The sequence below is a fragment of the Pinus tabuliformis genome, chromosome 5_1, assembly GCF_031772625.1.
Source record: "Pinus tabuliformis cultivar Carrire ecotype Pingquan chromosome 5_1, CPIR1, whole genome shotgun sequence".
In the NCBI taxonomy this organism is placed as follows: domain Eukaryota; kingdom Viridiplantae; phylum Streptophyta; class Pinopsida; order Pinales; family Pinaceae; genus Pinus; species Pinus tabuliformis.
Window position 1 is genome coordinate 785,641,156 of NC_142305.1, and position 21,960 is coordinate 785,663,115.

At 44.0% G+C, this 21,960-nt stretch overlaps 1 protein-coding gene across 1 annotated transcript in view; it reads left to right on the plus strand.

Annotated features, from left to right (window-relative positions):
• The window catches only part of LOC149167286 (protein ZINC INDUCED FACILITATOR-LIKE 1-like), a 588,984-nt gene that overhangs the window by 292,716 nt on the left and 274,308 nt on the right, over nt 1–21,960 (plus strand). The window contains exons 8-9 of the mRNA XM_089431495.1: nt 16,162–16,211; nt 16,361–16,436. Of these exons, the coding sequence (XP_089287621.1) occupies nt 16,162–16,211; nt 16,361–16,436 (126 nt within the window). The remainder of the gene's footprint in view (nt 1–16,161; nt 16,212–16,360; nt 16,437–21,960) is intronic.

Genomic DNA, 21,960 nt, shown 5'->3' on the forward strand with positions numbered 1-21,960 from the left:
TCTGGGTTGATTGAGCAGAGGCTGATTCCAAAGTTTTAGCATTTTCTGAGGAGGGAAACAGCCCCAAATCCTCACTTGATTCCAGCAGTAGCAGCAGCACCGCAATTCTCCAGCAGCTTGAACGCAGTTTAGAGAGAGGCCATTTCCTTACCATTTTGAGTGTATTTCTTCACTTGCCTTGTGCAAGTCGAGGTGCTATCTTTCTTATCACCTCTTTTACTCTTTCCATTACTCAGTATAATAAAATGGCTTAGCATTTCTCTTTGCATTTCTTGAGTATCTGCTTATATTCCATGTATACATTATTGTATGTTGCACTACTATTATTTGTATCTCTTTGAGCGTCCAGGCTACTATACCACTTGTGTGTTTTTCTCCTATACTCTTAGACAAAGTCTGGAAAGGGCCAAGTAGCCTCTAGATCTCGTCCTCTTTTTAGAGGCGACATATCTGGTAAACACCCTCCCAGTCCATCTCTGGTTGGAGTTTGCTTGCATTTGAGGGATATCTCTGAAAAGGGATATTACAGTGGTATCAGAGCATAGATCTGGCTCAGCCTATGGAGCTAGCAGTCTCTGACACCGAGGGAGAAGCCCTACATCTGTTACAGAGGTAGGAAATCCAGAGATATTGAACGTAGGTTGGAGAACACCTACGGAGAGGGAGACTGTGTTTGGGTTGTGGACACAGAGTAGGAGGAGCCTATGGTGAACACAGAACAGGAGGAGCCTACGGTGGACGCAGAGCAGCAGGATCCAATGGCAGATGAGGACGGGAAGAGATTTTCGGACATGCTCCTCAAATCAGTGCAGGATCTGTCGAGGCAGATCGAGGTGATGGGGCAGAGATTCATGGCGGTGGAGGCTAGACAGTGTGAGAACCCACGGGTTTTCCAGGTTGGTGAGGGATCGGGTACATCCCACCATTTGCCAAAGCAGGGTGCCACTCAGCATGATACTACTCAGCAGATGGCCTCACATGCCCCTACACGCTCTACCATGCCCACTTTCCTAGGAGCAGACACGGGGGCCGGAGCCCAGTAGGAGGCAGAGCCCAGTCATATGGGTGATTATTTTGTAGAGTACCTGGCCTATGGGTAGGAGTTCAGGGATGCTCTCTAATTCAGAGACTTTGTTCAGCTCCAACGAGATAGTAGACCTCGCGACCATCACAGAGGATACCGGCATTATCATGATGGAGACACCCACCTCACAGCTAGTAGATTCCACTTGCCTACGTTTGATGGTTCATCAAACAGTTCAGCAAGGTCTTGGGTGGAGAAGCTGGACATCTATTTCCAGCTTAACCAGATGTCGGAGACAGAGGCCATCAAGGTGGTGACATTACATTTGGATGGTGAGGCTCAGGACTGGTGGTTCCATGGGATGGTTACACTCGGACACTCCACAGTGACGACATATGTTGAGTTCACCAGGAGATTGATAGAGAGGTTTGACTGGAGGGATCCGGAACAACACTTTGTTGAGCTGATGAGGCTCAAACAGATCGGGAGCCCAGAGACCTACATTGCAGATTTCTTGAGGGTTTCAGTGATGGTGCCAGATCTATCCGCGGCACGAAGGATCTACATGTTTGTTGAGGGGTTAGCAGAGCCACTTCAGGGTCTAGTCAGATCCACTAGACCAGCCACACTCCAGGATGCTATTAGCAGGACCCGGGACTTACAGGATGCCTTACCCAGGACCCAGACACCTTACCCCCAGAGACAGGCTTTCCAGCCTAAGGGGAAGGATGTGAGGATTCTGCCTCCAAAGGGGAATCTAGGACGAGCACAGATTGATGATGATGCCAGGAGGGAGCTGAAGAAGAAGCGGTTGTGCTTTACCTGTCAGGAGCCGTGGGCACCGGGACATAGATGCGCTGCTGGCAAAGCACATTTTATTGAGGTCTTCTTCGAGAGCAGCGTGGAAGAGGATAAGGAGGATGATGTGGAGGCAGGAGATAGTCATGCCGTGCAGGATCCTTTGCCACCTCCACCACCAGCAGTAGGTGGTGCAGCTTTTGCACCTATCAGAGGGGCCTTCGCAGCATTGCTAGGAGTTCCCAAGTATTTGACGCTGCGCATACGGGGGACAGTACGTGGTCAGTGAGTATTAGTTTTGGTTGACAGTGGGGCAACCCACAACTTCATCGATGCATAGATGGTTGAGCAGAGAGGTATACGGACAGAGAGCTTCGATGGATTTTTAGTTTTGGTCCCAGGAGATCAGACCATGGTGTGTGCTCATTATGTCCCAGAGTTATCAGTGACAATGGGCACGTACACACTGACTGACTACTTTTTCGTGGTCAATATTCCGGACACCAACATGATACTGGGTGTTCAGTGGCTTATCACTCTAGGCAAGTTCATGACAGATTGGAAGGCCCTAGAGATGGAGTGGGATGATGAGAAGATAGGGAGGCGTGAGAAGATAAGGGGACAACTCACATATCCACCTCAGACTGTTTCGGCTCATCGGATGGAGGCAGTCTTCCGGAAGGGAGATGTAGAGTGGGTAGTGGAGCTGCGTGCATTAGAGGGAGGGACTACAGGGCAGACAGTGCACCCAAAGATACAGTCCATCCTTGACCAGTATGCCACAGTGTTTGGGGAGATTTCGCCGGGACAGCCACTGGACCAGGGATTTGAGCACACCATTGAGCTTGAGCAGGGCATACAGGCAGTGATTACTACCCCCTATAGGCACCCTAAGGCCTATCGGGATGATATTGAGTGGGCCATTCAGGAGTTGCTGGCTCTTAGGCACATTCGCCTAAGCACGAGTCCTTTTGCTTCTTCCGTGGTGTTGGTGAAGAAGAAGGACGACACATTGAGGATGTGCATTGACTACAGGGCCCTGAACAAGAAGACCCTGAAGAACAGGTACCCCATACCCAGGATCGATGAGTTGAGAGGAGCACGGTTCTTCTCAAAGATTGATTTGAGATCTGGGTACCATCAGATTTGCGTGAGGGAGTAGGACATTCCCAAGACCGCCTTCAGGTGTCACTATGGGCACTTTGAGTTTTTGGTGATGCCCTTCGGGCTAACCAACGCCCCAGCTACATTCCAGTCCTGCATGAATCACATCTTCCGCAGTCACTTAAGGAAGTTTGTGTTGGTGTTCTTTGATGATATCCTCATTTACAGCAGGACTTGGGAGGAGCATCTCCAACACATTGAGACAGTGTTGCGCATCTTGGAGGAGCAACAGTTCTATGCCAAGCTCTCCAAGTGTGAGTTTGGGTTGACAGAGATGTTGTACTTGGGACACATCATAGGGGTGGACGGAGTGAGAGTCCACGAGGAGAAGATCAGGGCCATCAGAGATTGGCCGGAGTCGAGGAACGTGACAGAACTTTGGGGATTCATTGGCATTTGTACTTACTACTGAAAGTTCGTCAAGAGTTTCTCACAGCTTGCTGCACCCCTGATAGATCTGACGAGGAAGGGGGCATTCAGTTGGTTGGATATAGCGCAGCGAGCCTTTGACAGGCTCAAGGAGGTTATGAGTAGCTGCCCAGTGCTTGCATTATTGGATTTTTCGCAGCCATTTGTTTTGGAGTGTGATGCGTCAGGAGAGGGGATCGGCGCAGTGTTGATGCAGGGAGGTCACCCTATAGCCTTTGAGAGCTGAAAGCTCCTTCGGCATGAGAGGTTGTATTCTATATACGACAAGGAGATGCTGGCCATTATGTATGCATTGGCTAGGTTCCGACAGTATTTAGTGGGTAACAGGTTCAGGGTGAGGACTGATCACAACAGCCTCAGGTTCTTTTTGGAGCAGAAACAGCTACAGGACATGCAGCAGAAGTGGATCAGTAAGATTCAAGCATATGACTTTAACATTGAGTATGTCAAGGGTAAGAACAACATGGTAGCAGATGCCCTTTCACGTAGACCAGCCACGTTGTCTCTTATGAGCTTGGACACAGACTGGAGGGCTTGAGTGTTAGTAGAGTACTCAAAGGACAGATTTGCATGTGAGGTTCTGGATGGGCAGGTGGTGGATGACAGGTATAGGGTGGTCAACGAGATCATCTACTACAGGGACCGGATCTTCTTAACTAAGGGATCTCAACTCAAGAAGAAGATACTTCAGGCATCACATGATTCACCATTGGCCGGCCATCAGGGCTTTACCATAACCTACAGGGCCATTAGAGAGAGGTTCTCATGGAAGGGTCTCAAGGAGGACGTACTCCAGCATATTCGGGAATGTGATATTTCCTAGAGGAACAAGGGGGAGATGAGCCATCCCGCAGGATTATTGCAGCCTCTTCCCATTTCGGAGGGGAAATGGGAGTGTATTTCGATAGACTTCATCACAGGGTTGCCCATGATACTGGGCAAGGATTGTATTTTTGTCGTTGTTGATCGACTAACCAAGTACGCACATTTTTTTGCCATATCCGCACACTACACAGCAGCGCAGGTGGCCGAGCTGTTCTTCAGAGAGGTCTTCAGGCTACATGGTCTTCCTAAGACCATCATCAATGACAGGGACAGCCGTTTCATGGGCGGGTTTTGGCAAGAGCTTTTTTGGTTGATGGGGACGGAGTTGACACTGAGTATCAGTTATCACCCACAGATGGATGGGCAGACAGAGATAGTTAACAAGTGGCTGGAGGGCTACTTGCAACTATGTCAGTGGGCAGCAGCGAGTATGGCTGAAGTGGCTGCATCTGGGGGAGTACTGCAACAACACTACACATCACATGTCCATTGGTATGTCACCATTCTATGCTTTGTATGGATATCATCCTTTATCCTTTGCTGACGTGATGTTTGGTGCTAGCAAGGCTCCGAGAGCCAAGATTTGGATCCAAGAGAGTCGGGATATTCTCCGAGCTCTCAAGGATAATTGGCTACAGGAAGAACAACCAGAAGCTGTATGCTGACAGGGGTCGGGTGGAGAGACAGTTTGAGGTAGGGGACTTGGTCTACCTACGATTACAGCCATACCGACAATCGTCACAGAAGCAGAAGGGAGCTGAGAAGCTCAAGCCCCGCTTTTATGGGCCATATAGGGTGGTACGCAGGATTGGACAGGTTGCGTATGAGTTGGAGCTGCCCCAAGGCAGCAAGATTCATAACGTTTTTCATGTATCATGCCTGAAGAAGGTATTGGGGCAGTAGGTGATAGTGACAGATGAGCTACCACCCACGGATGCTGAGGGGCATTTGGTGTTGCAGCCAGAGGCTATTATTGATACCAAGGAGAGGCAGCTGCGAAGCAAGACGGTTCGGGAATTCTTGGTGAGGTGGAAGAATTTACCGGATGAGGATGCCACTCGGGAGAGTGAGAAAATTTTGCAGCATCCATCACTTCAGTTGCTTGAGGACAAGCAACATTTTGCCGGGGGACACTGTAATATTCCTAATTAGCCATGGCTAATTGGAATATTCGATTTTGCTCAATTTTGCCTTCTATAGTTATTTATAAATAAAAAGGTGAGGAAAGGGGGACATAACTCACTTTTTGAATAAAGTCACTCCCTAGTAGCACAATGTTGTAACTTAAAAGGGGAGCCAAGGGGGCCAAAGCACCATGTAGAGAAGGGGGCCCACATAGACACTTGGAGGGACTGTGCAGATGGAGAGGAGCACGTGGTAAGAGAGAGGCTACATTGGAGGAGGTGGGCCTTAGGGTTTTGAGAGAGGCCAATGCTATAAAGGGGAGAGGAGCCTCCTCATTTTGGCATTTGATTATGTTGCATTTGAGCTAGTCACTTCGACTTAGAGCACGCTGGCTGTTTAGCATGTCTGCAACACTATTTAGTGCATCGAGTGTCTCCGTTCGAAGATCTCACCCTTAGCCAAGGGGGACTTCGAGTGCCTGCTCAGGCAAGGTAGTTTCATCAGTCTTTTGCAGGAGGATCGATCTTTGGAGTGAGGAGGAACTAAGCATTTTGATGACTGCGCAGTCTTGAGAGAGGAGGACGCAGTCTCTTTTGGTAGGAGCTCTGGATTAGGTTCTTGTGGAGGATTTGAGCTTGGAGATTGAGCAAGGGATCAGCCCTTGCATATTGGAGGATTTTGGCAGAGTCTCGGGCAGAGTTTTGGAGGATTCTCTTCAGTGGTAGCGCAGAGCCTTGAGGGATAGCGTAGATCCTCAAGGGGGTGATTTTTGGGGGTCAGCTATTTTAGAAAAGCTTTTTGGGCTTTTCTGGGTTTATTGAGCAGAGGCTGATTCCAGAGTTTCAACATTTTCTGAGGAGGGGAACAACCCCAAATCCTCACTTGATTCCAGCAGTAGCAGCAGCACAACAATTCTCTGGCAGCTTGGACGCAGTTCAAAGAGAGGCCATTTCCTTACCATTCTGAGTGTATTTCTTCACTTGCCTTGTGCAAGTTGAGGTGCTATCTTTCTGATCACCTCTTGTACTCTTTCCATTACTCAGTATAATAAAATGGCTTAGCATTTCTCTCTGCATTTCTTGAGTATCTACTTATATTCTATGTATACATTATTGTATGTTGCACTACTGTTATTTGTATCTCTTTGAGCGTCCGGGCTACTATACCACTTGGGTGTTTTTCTCCTATACTCTTAGATAGAGTCTGGAAAGGGCCAGGTAGCCTCCAGATCTCGTCCTCTTTTTAGAGGCGACATATCTGGTAAATGCCCTCCCAGTCCATCTCTGGTTGGAGTTTGCTTGCATTTGAGGGATATCCCTGAAAAGGGATATTACAGTGGTATCAGAGCATGGATCTGGCTCAGCCTGTGGAGCTAGCAGTCTATGACACCGAGGGAGAAGCCCTACATCTGCTACAGAGGTAGGAAATCCAGAGATATTGAGCGTAGGTTGGAGAACAGCTACGAAGAGGGAGACTGTGTTCAGGTGGTGGACACAGAACAGGAGAAGTCTATGGTGAACACAGAACAGGAGGAGCCTGTGGTGGACGCAGAGCAAGTGGATCCGATGGCAGATGAGGACAGGAAGAGATTTGTGGACATGCTCCTCAAATCAGTGCAGGATCTGTCGAGGCAGATCGAGGTGATGGGGTAGAGATTCACGGCGGTGGAGGCTAGACAGCGTGAGAACCCACGGGTTTTCCAGGTTGGTGAGGGATCGGGTACATCCCACCATTTGCCAGAGCAAGGTGCCACTCAGCGTGATACTACTCAGCAGATGGCCTCACATGCCCCTACACACTCTACCATGCCCACTTTCATAAGAGCAGACATGGGGGTCGGAGCCCAGCAGGAGGCAGAGTCCGGTCATATGGGTGATTATTTTGTAGAGTACCAGGCCTATGGGTAGGAGTTCAGGGATGCTCTCTCATTCAGAGACTTTGTTCAGCTCTAGCGAGATAGTAGACCCCGCGACCATCACAGAGGATACTGGCATTATCATGATGGAGACACCCACCGCATAGCTAGTAGATTCCACTTGCCTACATTTGATGGTTCATCAAATAGTTCGGCAAGGTCTTGGGTGGAGAAGCTGGACATCTATTTCCAGCTTAACCAGATGTCGGAGACAGAGGCCATCAAGGTGACGACATTACATTTGGATGGTGAGGCTCAGGACTGGTGGTTCCATGGGATGGTTACACTCAGACACTCCATAGTGACGACATATGCTGAGTTCACCAGGAGATTGATAGAGAGGTTTGACCGAAGGGATCCGGAACAACACTTTGTTGAGCTGACGAGGCTCAAACAGACCGGGAGCCCAGAGACCTACATTGCAGACTTCTTGGGGGTTTTAGTGATGGTGCCAGATCTATCTGCGGTACGGAGGATCTACATGTTTGTTGAGGGGTTAGCAGAGCCACTTCGGGGTCTAGTCAGATCCACTAGACCAACCACACTCCAGGATACTATTAGCAGGACTCAAGACTTACAGGATGCCTTACCCAGGACCCGGACACCTTACCCCCAGAGACAGGCTTTCTAGTCTAAGGGGAAGGATGTGAGGATTCTGCCCCCAAAGGGGAATCTAGGACGAGAACAGATTGATGATGACGCCAGGAGGGAGCTGAAGAATAAGCGGTTGTGCTTTACTTGTCATGAGCCGTGGGCACCAGGACATAGATGTGCTGCTGGCAAAGCACATTTTATTGAGGTCTTCTCCGAGAGCAGCACGGAAGGGGATGAGGAGGATGATGTGGAGGCAGGAGATAGTCATGCCGCGTAGGATCCTTTGCCACCTCCACCACCACCAGCAGGTGGTGCAGCTTTTGCACCTACCGGAGGGGCCCCGCAGCATTGATAGGAGTTCCCAAGTATTTGACGCTGCGCATACGAGGGACAGTATGTGGCCAGCGAGTATCAGTTTTGGTTGACAGTGGGGCAACCCACAAATTCATCGATGCACAAATGGTTGAGCGGAGAGGTATACAGACAGAGAGCTTCGATGGATTTTCAGTTTTGGTCCCAGGAGATCAGACCATGGTGTGTGCTTGTTATGTCCCAAAGTTATCAGTGACGATGGGCATGTACACTCTGACTGACCACTTTTTCGTGGTCAATATTCTAGACACCAACATGATACTGGGTGTTCAGTGGCTTATCACTCTAGGCAAGGTCACGACAGATTGGAAGGCCCTAGAGATGGAATGGGATGATGAGAAGATAGGGAGACATGAGAAGATACGAGGACAACACACATATCCACCTCAGACTATTTCGGCTCATCGGATGGAGGCAGTCTTCCGGAAGGGAGACGTAGAGTGGGCAATGGAGCTGCGTGCATCAGAGGCAGGGACTACAGGGCAGACAGTGCACCCAGAGATACAGTCCATCCTTGACCAGTATGCCACAGTGTTTGGGGAGATTCCGCCGGGACAGCCACCAGACCGGGGATTTGAGCACACCATTAAGCTTGAGCGGGCCATACAGGCAGTTATTACTACCCCCTATAAGCACCCCAAGGCCTATTGGGATGAGATTGAGCGGGCCATTCAGGGGTTGCTGGCTCTTGGGCACATTCGCCTAAGCACGAGTCCTTTTGCTTCTTCCGTGGTGTTGGTGAAGAAGAAGGACGACACATTGAGGATGTGCATTGACTACAGGGCCCTGAACAAGAAGACCCTGAAGAATAGGTACCCCATACCTAGGATCGATGAGTTGATGGATGAGTTGAGAGGAGCACGGTTCTTCTCAAAGATTGATTTGAGATCTAGGTACCATCAGATTTGCGTGAGGGAGCAGGACATTCCCAAGACCGCCTTCAGGTGTCACTATGGGCACTTTGAGTTTTTGGTGATGCCCTTCGGGCTAACCAACGCCCCAGCTACATTCCAGTCCTGCATGAATCACATCTTTCGCAGTCACTTAAGGAAGTTTGTGTTGGTGTTCTTTGATGATATCCTCATTTACAGCAGGACTTGGGAGGAGCATCTCCAACACATTGAGACAGTGTTGCGCATCTTGGAGGAGCAGCAGTTCTATGCCAAGCTCTCCAAGTGTGAGTTTGGGTTGACGGAGATGTTGTACTTGGGACACATCATAGGGGTGGATGGAGTGAGAGTCCATGAGGAGAAGATCAGGGCCATCAGAGATTGGCCGGAGCCGAGGAACGTGACAGAACTTCGGGGATTCATTGGCATTTGTACTTACTACCGAAAGTTCGTCAAGAGTTTCTCACAACTTGCTGCACCCCTAATAGATCTGACGAGGAAGGGGGCATTCAGTTGGTCGGATATAGTGCAGCGAGCCTTTGACAGGCTCAAGGAGGTTATGAGTAGCTGCCCAGTGCTTGCATTGTTGGATTTTTCGAAGCCATTTGTTTTGGAGTGTGATGCGTCGAGAGAGGGGATCGGTACAGTGTTGATGCAGGGAGGTCACCCTATAGCCTTTGAGAGCCAGAAGCTCCTTCCGCATGAGAGGTTGTATTCTATATACGACAAGGAGATGCTGGCCATTATGTATGCATTGGTCAGGTTCTGATAGTATTTAGTGGGTAACAGGTTCAGGGTGAGGACTGATCACAACAGCCTCAGGTTCTTTTTGGTGCAGCAATAGCTACAGGACAGCCAGCAGAAGTGGATCAGTAAGATTCAAGCGTATGAATTTGACATTGAGTATGTCAAGGGTAAGAACAACATGGTAGGAGATGCCATTTCATGTAGACCAGCCACGTTGTCTCTTATGAGCTTGGACACAGACTGGAGGGCTCGACTCTTAGTAGAGTACTCCAAGGACAGATTTGCATGTGAGGTTCTAGATGGGAAGGTGGCGGATGACAGGTACAGGGTGGTCGATGAGATCATCTACTATAGGGACGAGATCTTCTTAACTAAGGGATCTCAGCTCAAGAAGAATATACTTCAGGCATCACATGATTCACCATTGGCCGGCCATTAGGGGTTTACCATAACCTACAGGGCCATTAGAGAGAGGTTCTCATGGAAGGGCCTCAAGGAGGACGTACTCCAGCATATCCGGGAATGCGATATTTTCCAGAGGAACAAGGGGGAGATGTGCCATCCCGCAGGATTATTGCAGCCTCTTCCCATTCTGGAGGGGAAATGGGAGTGTATTTCGATGGACTTCATCACAGGGTTGCCCATGGTATAGGGCAAGGATTGTATCTTTGTCGTCGTTGATTGACTGACCAAGTACGCACATTTTTTCACCATATCTGCACACTACACAGCAGCGCAGGGGGCTGAACTATTCTTCAAAGAGGTTTTCAGGCTACATGGTCTTCCTAAGACCATCATCAGTGACAGGGACAGCCGTTTCATGGGCGGGTTTTGGCAGGAGCTTTTCCGGTTGGTGGGGACGGAGTTGACACCGAGTACCAGTTATCACCCACAGACGGACGGGCAGACAGAGATAGTTAACAAGTGGCTGGAGGGCTACTTGCGTAACTATGTCAGTGGGCAGCAGCGAGCATGGCTGAAGTGGCTGCATCTGGAGGAGTACTGCTACAACACTACACATCACATGTCCATTGGTATGTCACCATTCTATGCTTTGTATGGATATCATTCTTTATCTTTTGCTGACGTGATGTTTGGTGCTAGCAAGGCTTTGAGAGCCAAGATTTGGATCCAAGAGAGTCAGGATATTCTCCGAGCTCTCAAGGATAATATGGCTACAACACAGAACCAGCAGAAGCTGTATGTTGACAGGGGTCGGGTGGAGAGACAGTTTGAGGTATGGGACTTGGTCTACCTACGATTACAGCCATACCGACAGTCGTCACTGAAGCAGAAGGGAGCTGAGAAGCTCAAGCCCCGCTTTTATGGGCCATATAGGGTGGTACGTAGGATTGGACAGGTTGCGTATGAGTTGGAGCTGCCCCAAGGCAGCAAGATTCATAACGTTTTCATGTATCATGCCTAAAGAAGGTATTGGGGCAGCAGGTGACAGTGACAGATGAGCTACCACCCACGGATGATGAGGGGCATTTGGTGTTACAGCCAGAGGCTATTATTGATACCAAGGAGAGGCAGCTGCGGAGCAGGACGGTCCGGGAATTCTTGGTGAGGTGGAAGAATTTACCGGATGAGGATGCCACTTGGGAGAGTGAGAAAATTTTGCAGCATCCATCACTTCAGTTGCTTGAGGACAAGCAACATTTTGCCGGGGGAGACTGTAATATTCCTAATTAGCCATGGCTAATTGGAATATTCGATTTTGCTCAATTTTGCCTTCTATAGTTATTTATAAATAAAAAGGTGAGGAAAGGGGGACATAACTCACTTTTTGAATAAAGTCACTCCCTAGTAGCACAACGTTGTAACTTAAAAGGGGAGCCAAGGGGGCCAAAGGACCACGTAGAGAAGGGGGCCCATGTAGACACTTGGAGGGACTACGTAGATGGAGAGGAGCACGTGGTAAGAGAGAGGCTACATTGGAGGAGGTGGGCCTTAGGGTTTTGAGAGAGGCCAAAGCTATAAAGGGGAGAGGAGCCTCCTCATTTTGGTATTCAATTATGTCGCATTTGAGCTAGTCACTTCGACTTAGAGCACGCTGGCTGTTTAGCATGTCTGCAGCACTGTTTAGTGCATCGAGTGTCTCCGTTCGGAGATCTCACCCTTAGCCAAGGGGGACTTCGAGTGCCTGCTCGGGCAAGGTAGTTTCATCAATATTTTGCAAGAGGGTCGATCTTTGGAGTGAGGAGGAACTGAGCATTTTGATGACTGCGCAGTCTTGAGAGAGGAGGACGCAATCTCTTTTGGTAGGAGCTCCGGATTGGGTTCATGTGGAGGATTTGAGCTTGGAGATTGAGCAAGGGATCCGCCCTTGCGTATTGGAGGATTTTGGCAGAGTCTCGAGCAGAGTTTTGGAGGATTCTCTTCAGTGGCAGCGCAGAGCCTTGTCGGATAGCGTATTTCCTCAAGGGGGTGTTTTTCGGGGGTCAGTTATTTTAGAAAAGCTTTCTGGGCTTTTCTGGGTTTATTGAGTAGAGGCTGATTCCAGCGATTCAGCATTTTCTGAGGAGGGGAACAACCCCAAATCCTCACTTGATTCCAACAGTAGCAGCAGCACAACAATTCTCCGGCAGCTTGGACACAGTTCAGAGAGAGGCCATTTCCTTACCATTCTGAGTGTATTTCTTCACTTGCCTTGTGCAAGTCGAGGTGCTATCTTTCTGATCACCTCTTGTACTCTTTCCATTACTCAGTATAATAAAATGGCTTAGCATTTCTCTCTGCATTTCTTGAGTATCTGCTTATATTCCATGTATACATTATTGTATTTTGCACTATTGTTATTTGTATCTCTTTGAGCGTCCGGGCTACTATACCACTTGTGTGTTTTTCTCCTGTACTCTTAGACAGAGTCTGGAAAGGGCCAGGTAGCCTGCAGATCTCATCCTCTTTTTAAAGGCGACATATCTGGTAAACGCCCTCCCAGTCCATCTCTGATTGGAGTTTGCTTGCGTTTGAGGGATATCCCTGAAAATGGATATTACAACTTGCTCCATTGATTAATAAAATGGCTCAGCTGGTTCTTAATTCTAGAGTTTTTATGAGAATTTGTTGATTGTTTAAAATTTTTGTGCTGTAAATTGTTTTTGCTTTGCATATCACTATTTATTTAAGTTTGGAACATTACAAAAATCAAATGGGTCAATGGCAAAATGACATGGAAATGCACTTGAAACCCTTGCCAAACTTACCCTGAACCCGCAACTACAAAGATTAGTGCCAAGAAAAAAACAATTGCCAAGACCATAAAAATGCCAAGAAATGATTGCGGCCTAGGGTTTCAAGCCCAAATAGGCCGCGGTCACAAGGAATAGGCCACAAAGGCCTCTGGCTAAGGCTCTAGAGGAATGTCGATAGGGGAACAAGCCCAATTAGGGTTACGGCTAGCAAGATAAATCCCTCGGGGAATGCAACTAAGGGAAATTGAGCCCCTAAGGGTGAAACTAGCCTCCAAGAGGCCTCAAACCCAATGACACCCCTGCATTCCCAAAAAAACAAATTTTTTACCTGAAATTACTATTAGAAGCTTCCTCCGAGAGCTGCGACCCTCCTCTTTTGGCTGAGTGTTGAGCAACTAGGGCTTGGAAGGGCAAGATCTAACCCTCTAGGGCCTATATCAACCCTCTTCTCTTGAACGATTTTTAAAAAATGGTTGGACGACCCCTCCAAATGACCTAGAGGCCTCTCAAACCCTAGTCGTCTAAGCTAGGTGAGGCTAATGGCTTCTCAAAATTGAAATATCATCAAATCCTTGAGCCAATGTACCTGTAAAAATAAGAAATAGAGAACCAAGAACCCAATATATACAAAAACCCCAAAACCCCAATAGCTATACAAATATAAATGGTTAGTATTTAAAATTACAAGGGTTATTGGAAAGAATAATTTTACAAATATTTACAAAATGAACTTTGCTCTCATTATCATACTAAAACTTTATGGCACAAGTAAATAAATTTGAAGATAATGAGAAAATATATATTTTTTTTAATTTTTGCAAATCCCTCGTGCACAAAACTTTCGTTAGATCGAGGCTTAGAGCCAAACAAGAGTGTGATCCCCTCATAGTCTATGAACTTAGAGGCGAAGGGCTAGAGAAAATTGGAACTTAATGCACTTCGAATGATAGATTACTACCCAAAAGGGGTTTGATTCACACAAGAAATCTAGTGACCCGGAGATACCTGCCAGATCTACTAGACAAGTGTTTACTCTAACCCAAAAACTAAAGCAAGATACCTGTGCTAATAGATGTTCCTAATACCGGCAATTGAAATAATAATAAAAGTTATAATAGTTTAAAGCATATCAATAAATCATCCATCACATACCACAGATTAGCAAGCGAGAGACACCTTGAATTGAACCCCAAAGACTTTTTATTAAGTGCAAAGAAATTCCAGTAGAGGCTTGCTCAGTACATCAGATAATCATTACATCATCCAAATATGAAATGAGGAGCTTGATAGCTTCCTTATATAGAAAATTAGAGAAGAAAACCCCTCCAAGTGGAAAATAACGGCTAGTTGGGTTGATCCTCATCAAAATAATCTCATCCATCAATTTTCATTTGAAATAACTTGATCTCCTCCGTCGATTGAATTTTATTCCTTTTATTTTGAGGAAAAATTCGAATTTTTCTTAAAATCCCTTTTTTCCTAGTCTAGAAAAATATGTTTTGGACTTTTATCCTCAAAATTTTCACTTTGACTTAACCATTAAGGTCCAAAGGGTCAATTTCTCTTAAAAAAATGATTTTTTCCTTGGTGGAGGACCCTTAAAATTTGATTCTTTTTGGACCTACGAATTTTTGATGATTTTCCACTGGGAGAGAATTTAATTTCTCTCAAATTAATTTTTAACTCAAAAATAATTAATTTTCTGGCTAATTACCTCTTTTTATTTTTGCCAAACAAATTAATTAAAAAACTCAAGAGGGGAATAAATATTTTTCCACTCTCTAAGTGTGTCTATAATAAAATAATTTAGCCATGGTGTCTAAATATGAGTAACAATGCACTAAATTATTCCTAGATACACTTTCATATAAAAATTTACAATATCAACCCTTAGAAGGGGAAATACACAATTAACATAGACCTTCAATATTTTGCCAAATTTTGTGACAAGACACATGATCTAGTATGAAAAATACATAGACTCGATAAACACTACGACTCACCTAAGACCTCGTCAATGAGTTCCACACTAGCTTTGGGGTATATCTTGGAGAAAAACTCTGTTGATTATCCGTGTTTACAAACACATAATTAGGGGAGGTTAAAAAACTCCCTATGTTGAAACCCTTTGAGAAGAATCATAGGCTTACGTAGGTGTTTTTACATGGATTAATAGTCATACTAGAATCATTTACAACATAAAAGCAAAATATGAATTTACAATGATAAAAATGACGTTGAATGATGACAATGATATTTGAATAATTGGTTTGTACTCTACTTTTCGGACTATTGACATGCACATGGTCAATATGGACCAAGGCTAGAGGGGAGCTCAGTGGCATGATCATTCTACATGCTCTTGTTTGTTCTCCTCTCCCTGAAAAAAAACACCATGGAAGCATATCTGCCCTACCATGATCGTACGCGTCTTGCTTTGGTACACTTCCATCCCATCTCATGATCTAGACTGCTATGTAGACTTTTGTTGGAGTGAGATACTCTTGTATTGCCCTTTTCGCAAGCTATCCGATGACATTGGTGAAACCGACAAGGAGATTGTTGCACACTAGCAACAAATAAAGAACACATATTGTACATGGCATGGCCATCTTCCACATTCCCCACACTCTTATCAGTGTTCCTTTGCACCTCTCGGTGCATTTGCTAGTATTTTAATATAAAGGGTTCCATATATATAACTGAACCCTTTATTTTATCATAAGAGTCCTGAGAATATCTTAAGTTGATGTTTCATTAGATTACTATTTTCAGAATGTAACATTTCTAAACCATAAACAAGAAAATGGAAAAAAGTAGCGAGTATCGGTTCTACTGCAGGCCTTACTGATATTCTGCAATCATTTTGTTAACAAATAGCCTCAGTGAAATCATGACTTCACTTTCTAATTTTGCTTGATTCTTGCTGACTATGATGTGCATGCCAACATAAAATCTTGGGATATCCACTGAATCTCGTATTTCACTTTAATGTGATACTACATATTTTCGTTCTAGTCTCTTCCCACTATTGGTTCACGTTCCTTACATGAGTTTTATTTTTCAATGTTGTTGGGCCAGCCAGCGGACAAATATCCAGAGATATTCCCCAAAAACTCTTTCTTTGGAAGGTAAGTCTTGAAAGGTTTGATTGGGGTGTTATAAAGGTTTTTCCTAGCTGGCCAATATAATGCCTCCACCTTTCCTGTCAATTATTTCAACTTTCTATATCTCATATATATGTTATATCATGTTAGACTCACACATATTTAATCTGCAGATTTCCATATCTTTTACCATGTCTTTGCATCTCAGTCATTGCAGTTGTAGTTCTTGTGACTACATTCTGGCTTCCGGTAAGTTCATTCCATATATTTTTCATTGAGATTACTGAATTTCCTTCCTTCTGAACCCTTTGCAGTATTTGAATAGTTGTGTATTATAATAATTACTCATTCTGGTAAGGAGACTTCTTACTTGCTGTTAAAACTTTGGCAAAACAATTGATATAAAATAGGTTTTCTAATGCACATGCATAAATGGGTACATAGATATTGATAAAGATGAAAATTTCAAAGAAATATAATACATCAAACTGTATATATTCATAAACCAGCTTGTAATTTTGCAGGCTACCCCTTCCGACAGAGGCCAGGAGTGTCAGCCTATCTGCCTTACCGTAATCTCTAGATAGTCTGTATTCTTATGAAAAGTTTCCAATAGTGTCTTAACCCTGAGCTCTCAATTCTTCTTTCAATACTTTAGTTTCCTTAGATGGAGTATAGAGGCATCCAACCATTGAATGGGCCTTCACATCTCCTTACCACAAAAAGGAGATTCCTGCCAACATTACAAGGTTCCAAATTTGTTTATCATATTGTCTGCTATGTTGAATGGTTTGTGATATTTTGAATGTGACTAGTGACATACTTGAATTAGGCCTACACTATTTGCCTCACAAGGGGACAGAGGGGACATCATGTTTATGATTGTTGACCATCACTGAATAATGGACCATATTATGTTTCACTGTCAAACTGATTAGCAGGCATTGCCATTATTTCTGTAGGTAGATCTAGTGGTTGGGGCCCAGACTTTAATGCTTGTGGGGGGACTGCAAAAGATCTTGATTGTGAGTAGTTTATACGGTTTAGTGAATCCATTCTCACAGTTGAATGTCTTTTATCGAAGAGGAAAAACCTGTGTTTTTCTGTTTTCTTTAATTAAACCCAAAGTTTCAGATTTATACAGGAGGGTTCATCTTCAATCCATCTTCAGGAGATTTCTATGTAATTGATGGGTGGATTAAGAATGAAGAGATTCAATTAATTAATATGGATTTGTTGAAATTTTCTTACTGTGAGGCATGAGGTAGGCTCCCTCCCATTTAGACATTTTATCACACCTTGGATTCATTGTTATGCCATGCTACTAATTTCTTGAGCTGATTAATGATTGGCCTACAGGTGTAGCCCATCATCCATGTTTAGAGTGTTGTTTGACTTCTCCTTCTCTAGAGCTTCTCTTGTTCTTCTCTATATGTCACGTTCTTCCCTAGCAACCAATTTTGCATTTTCTATGCAAATGTGATGAGAAGTTTTGTGAGAATGCTTTGCTAGAGAAAATTTAGAGGCACAGTTGTTAGATATCTCCATTACATGTTATTTTAAATGAACTTGTGGAGACCGTCCTGTTTAAATCTTTAACCAATATACTCTGCCACATGAACATGGGATTGAATAGACACCCTTATGTTCTCTTGGGTCCACCGGGTCTTTGGCTGAGTCTACCATGCTCCTTATGGTGTTTGGAGGAGTGAAGGTCACTTCGATGTGATTCTTCTTGATAATATTGTCAATTTTGTCAGTGGTCCCTTAATATATGGTAATGAGATTTTTTTTATCACTACTCTTCATGTGTGATTTCTATTCTTTGCTCTCTAAATTGCGTTATTGATTTGTCCTTCTTCATAACTATTCATTCAAAAAACATTTGAAAGGTGATCAAATTCCTAGTTCAAGTGATCCTTGTCTAAGATTTTTGTGGCTTTGACAATAAGTGTGTGAAGTGCCCCTTCTTTTTGAGTTAGATGGTGATGGGAGTTTACATGAAGGTATATATCTATATGCGTTTTCTTTGTATAGACTTGATACACTAACTTCCTGTGACCTTTCTTACTGAGCATTACATCAAGAAAGAGTAGTATTGTTCTTCAATATTTCTAAGAGGAATTGGATGTTCCTTGAGAGGTTTTTAAGGTGCTTTAGGAAGTTTTCAAGTTTCTCTTATCCATGAAACCATCATGCAAAGATGTCATCTATATATGTTTTTTATGTTACTAGAGTGTACGGAGAGGAGATTATTGATCTTCTTTCAAAACACTCCATTTAAATGTTCACAATGGCCAGTGACAAGGGGAAGCCCATTGCAGCGCCATTTATTTTCTCATATATATTTCCTTTGTAATTGGTGGAATATGTTGACTTGAGATGGATCCTCACTAGTTTTATGGTTTCTACGTCAATGACGCCTTTTATGATATCAATTGCATTGCCCAATAGCATCGTGGTGTATAGGGATACAATATCAAAGCTTTTTGCAATGTCATCCTCTTCCACTTCTTGATTTTTTTGCCCATTCTCAGAATGTTGTTCTATCTTTTACACAAGAGAATGTATTACTACATGCGGGAGGAGTTTTTTAACAAATAATTTTGCAAGAGAGTAGGTTGTGAACCTATCATGTTTAAAATAAATCCTTTGCATGATGGCATTTTTTGGAGTGACCATTTTAATGGAGCGTTTAGAGATGATGTTGAAATTTCTAAGTTTGACACGTCAGAAATTCCCACTACATTATCTGGTTTATTTCACCTACTTGTTTATGACATTAACAAGTTATTTATACATATAAATACTGAAAATAAACACGAATGCAGCCTTAACTCATATATAGATCAGTAACTGAAATACTAGACAAACACACAAGGGACACCGTTATTTTTGGACAATCGTCCCCAGAAAAACCCAATGCGGGAAAAGTGGTGCAGCAGTTCTTAGGGTTTTATTATTATGCAAATTTCTTAAGTACAACTAGGGTGCCACACTGGCTCACCCAACAGATATTTTTACACGGCAGTAATACCACTTCTCGGAGACAGATATTCGGCAAGTCTATCCCACGAAAATCCCTCTGGCGCTTCTCCAAGGATTTGCGTCAGCGCTACTAGCCTCTGCTCTAGAACCCTCTGCGTCAACCTTCTGCCTCTCTGCGTTAGCTCCCTAGCCCTCTGCGTCACCCATGCAGGCCCCTCAGCCTCTGTGCAGTCTCTTGCTGCCTCTGCGTAGACTCCTCGGTCACTGCGCTGACCCTCTGGCACTATCTCTGCCTCTCTACTATGTACTCACTGCTCGTTGCAACTCAGATCACTTGTTCGAATTTTCTAGCAAACCCCACTCCAGCAAATCGAATTGACTTATCAATCTTGGTGTATCTCCAACTGACCCTCAAGCCTCCTCTTCTACTTTTCCTGTTGAGTCTTCAACAACTGAGATTAAGTCCCTAATCAATGGCTAAGATTAGATTTGGCTTGATCCATGTCATTTAGAACATTCTCACCCAGTTTTATATTAATACCCATTAATATTTTAATTTTCCTAAGTTTAGACTTAGGAACCCCATTAAAAATATTAATTATTTTAATATCTCTCTAACTGGGTGGAATTTCCCTAAACCATTTCTGGGTCTTGGAGATCTCATGTGCTTTAGCCTCTCCACCAATTTTCATGGCTAGAGAACATCAGATGCTACCACAAATCAACAGATGATTTTTTGATTTCCTTTTTCACTTCTTGCATGATCATGTTTTTCGAGACTTTGATGACATCAGAGAAATTTTAAGGTCTAAAATGGGTGTCTTAAACAAAATAATAAAATAATAGTTAAAATAAAAAGTAAGATTTATGAATTTTCAAAGGGAAATAAAGAAACCGCCTTTTTTAATCATATCTTCATCCAATGAGTGCATGCATGTGAAATTTGAATAATTTTGCATCCATCGAATGCCTACACTTGAAATTTGAGCAATTCCGCATCCAACGAGTGTCTACACTTGAAATTTGAGTAAAAATTATAAGGATATAAAGTGAAAATATGATTAAAAAAACATGTCTCTTTCTTTCCATTTGAAATTCATAACTCTTGTTTTATTTGTTTAACTATTATTTTCTTGTTTTCCGTAGGAGGCATATTTTATACCTCAATTTTTTTCTAGTGTCAGTAAATATTTGGGCAACAAGATCATGCAAGAAGCGATAAAAAAAATTAGAGCATCATCTCTAGAAGACTCCATTAAAAAGGTGGTCATTTGTAATATTTCTAACGGAAATATTAAGTGAATAACAAAGACATGCGCTATAACCACAAGTAGGAAATTCAATCACATACACAATATATCTAAACACAAGAGGAAGTGCACCAAAACTCTGAGTCATTTTATTTATTTCTAAGCAAAATGGAGTATAAATGAGTATGAAAAGAGGAACCTGGGCTTGCTACAACAAGCTAGGCAAAACCCAAGTTGGAATTATGATGCCCAAGTGTTGGAATGACTCCACCAAAAACCTCTGCGCTGACCCTAAAAATTACTGCTACTACTACTGGAAGGAAATGAGAATTCAACCCTCAGATGTGCTCAGAAAATTCTAAAATTTTAGTTGGCACCTCTGTAGCTAGAGATCTGCCCAACGAAAAAACTGAGTTTCTCCCTCTACCTCTGGAATCACTCGATCTGGTAGGATTGATTTTTTCTGCCCCACTCAGAAAATTCAAACCTCCATAAGTAACTTGGTCTCCTGGCAGAATGACTGCGTTGCCCTTAGGAATTTCGGCCTGCTGCCCACATTGAGCAGTGAAATTCCTTCTTTTCGCCTCTGAGCTCTCCGACTGATCAATTGTGCTCTGATACCATGTGAAAATTATGATACCGGAATCCTATTGCAGCAACTGATATTATTTCTCTTAATTGCTAATTATCTTCTCGACAAATATCGAAATAAATACATTGCAACCTTCACAAATAAAATTCTGTGGAAAAATAGAAGGTTGGAAACTGAGAAATGCTAGCACACACATAAAAATAACACAATTATTTTTGGACAAAAGTCCCCGAAAAACCCAACTTGGGAACACCATTGTAGCAGCTGAGGGTTTTATTATTATGCAGCAGTGAGAAATTTTGAGTACAACTGGATGTTGAAATCTGACAATCCTACAGAGAAAAATACTGGCAAAAATCTAATGAGGAATTTTCCTCACTCCACAGGCAATCTCCTGGCACAACTTGCCTTTAGAAATTCGGCCCTCTGACCCTCTGCGTTAGCCTCTGTGCTGCTCTGCGCAGCCTACTGGACGTCTAGCCTTAGACTAGTCTCTGATGAAGTCGTTCTGCCTTCTGCTCACTGGAAAGATGCTTCTCCGACACTCTAGGACTCCTTCCCGGCCTCTGGAACTAAAGACATCTCTCCCTATTAGCAAATTGATCTTGCCTCTAGAGGTTGTTGTGCTACCCCAATGTCAGCCTCTCTATGGCTCTTCTGCCTCTCTACAAATGCACTCGTTGGATCTGGAATGCCTCCTCCAGCCTCACTGTCTATCGCCCTCTCTCATTTCTTTGATTTCTAGCTCTCTCTTTGGCAACCGACTGCTGCTACTTTGGAAATCTATCTGCTAAGAAATCGAACTGCTTGAGGACAAGCAATTTTTGGTAGGGAGGACTATAATATCCCCAATTTTTATTATTCGGAGTAGAAACGATTTTTGGAAGAGGAGGCAATTTCGGCATTGGGACTTAGGAGGAAAAAGGAAAATCGCATCGTTAGT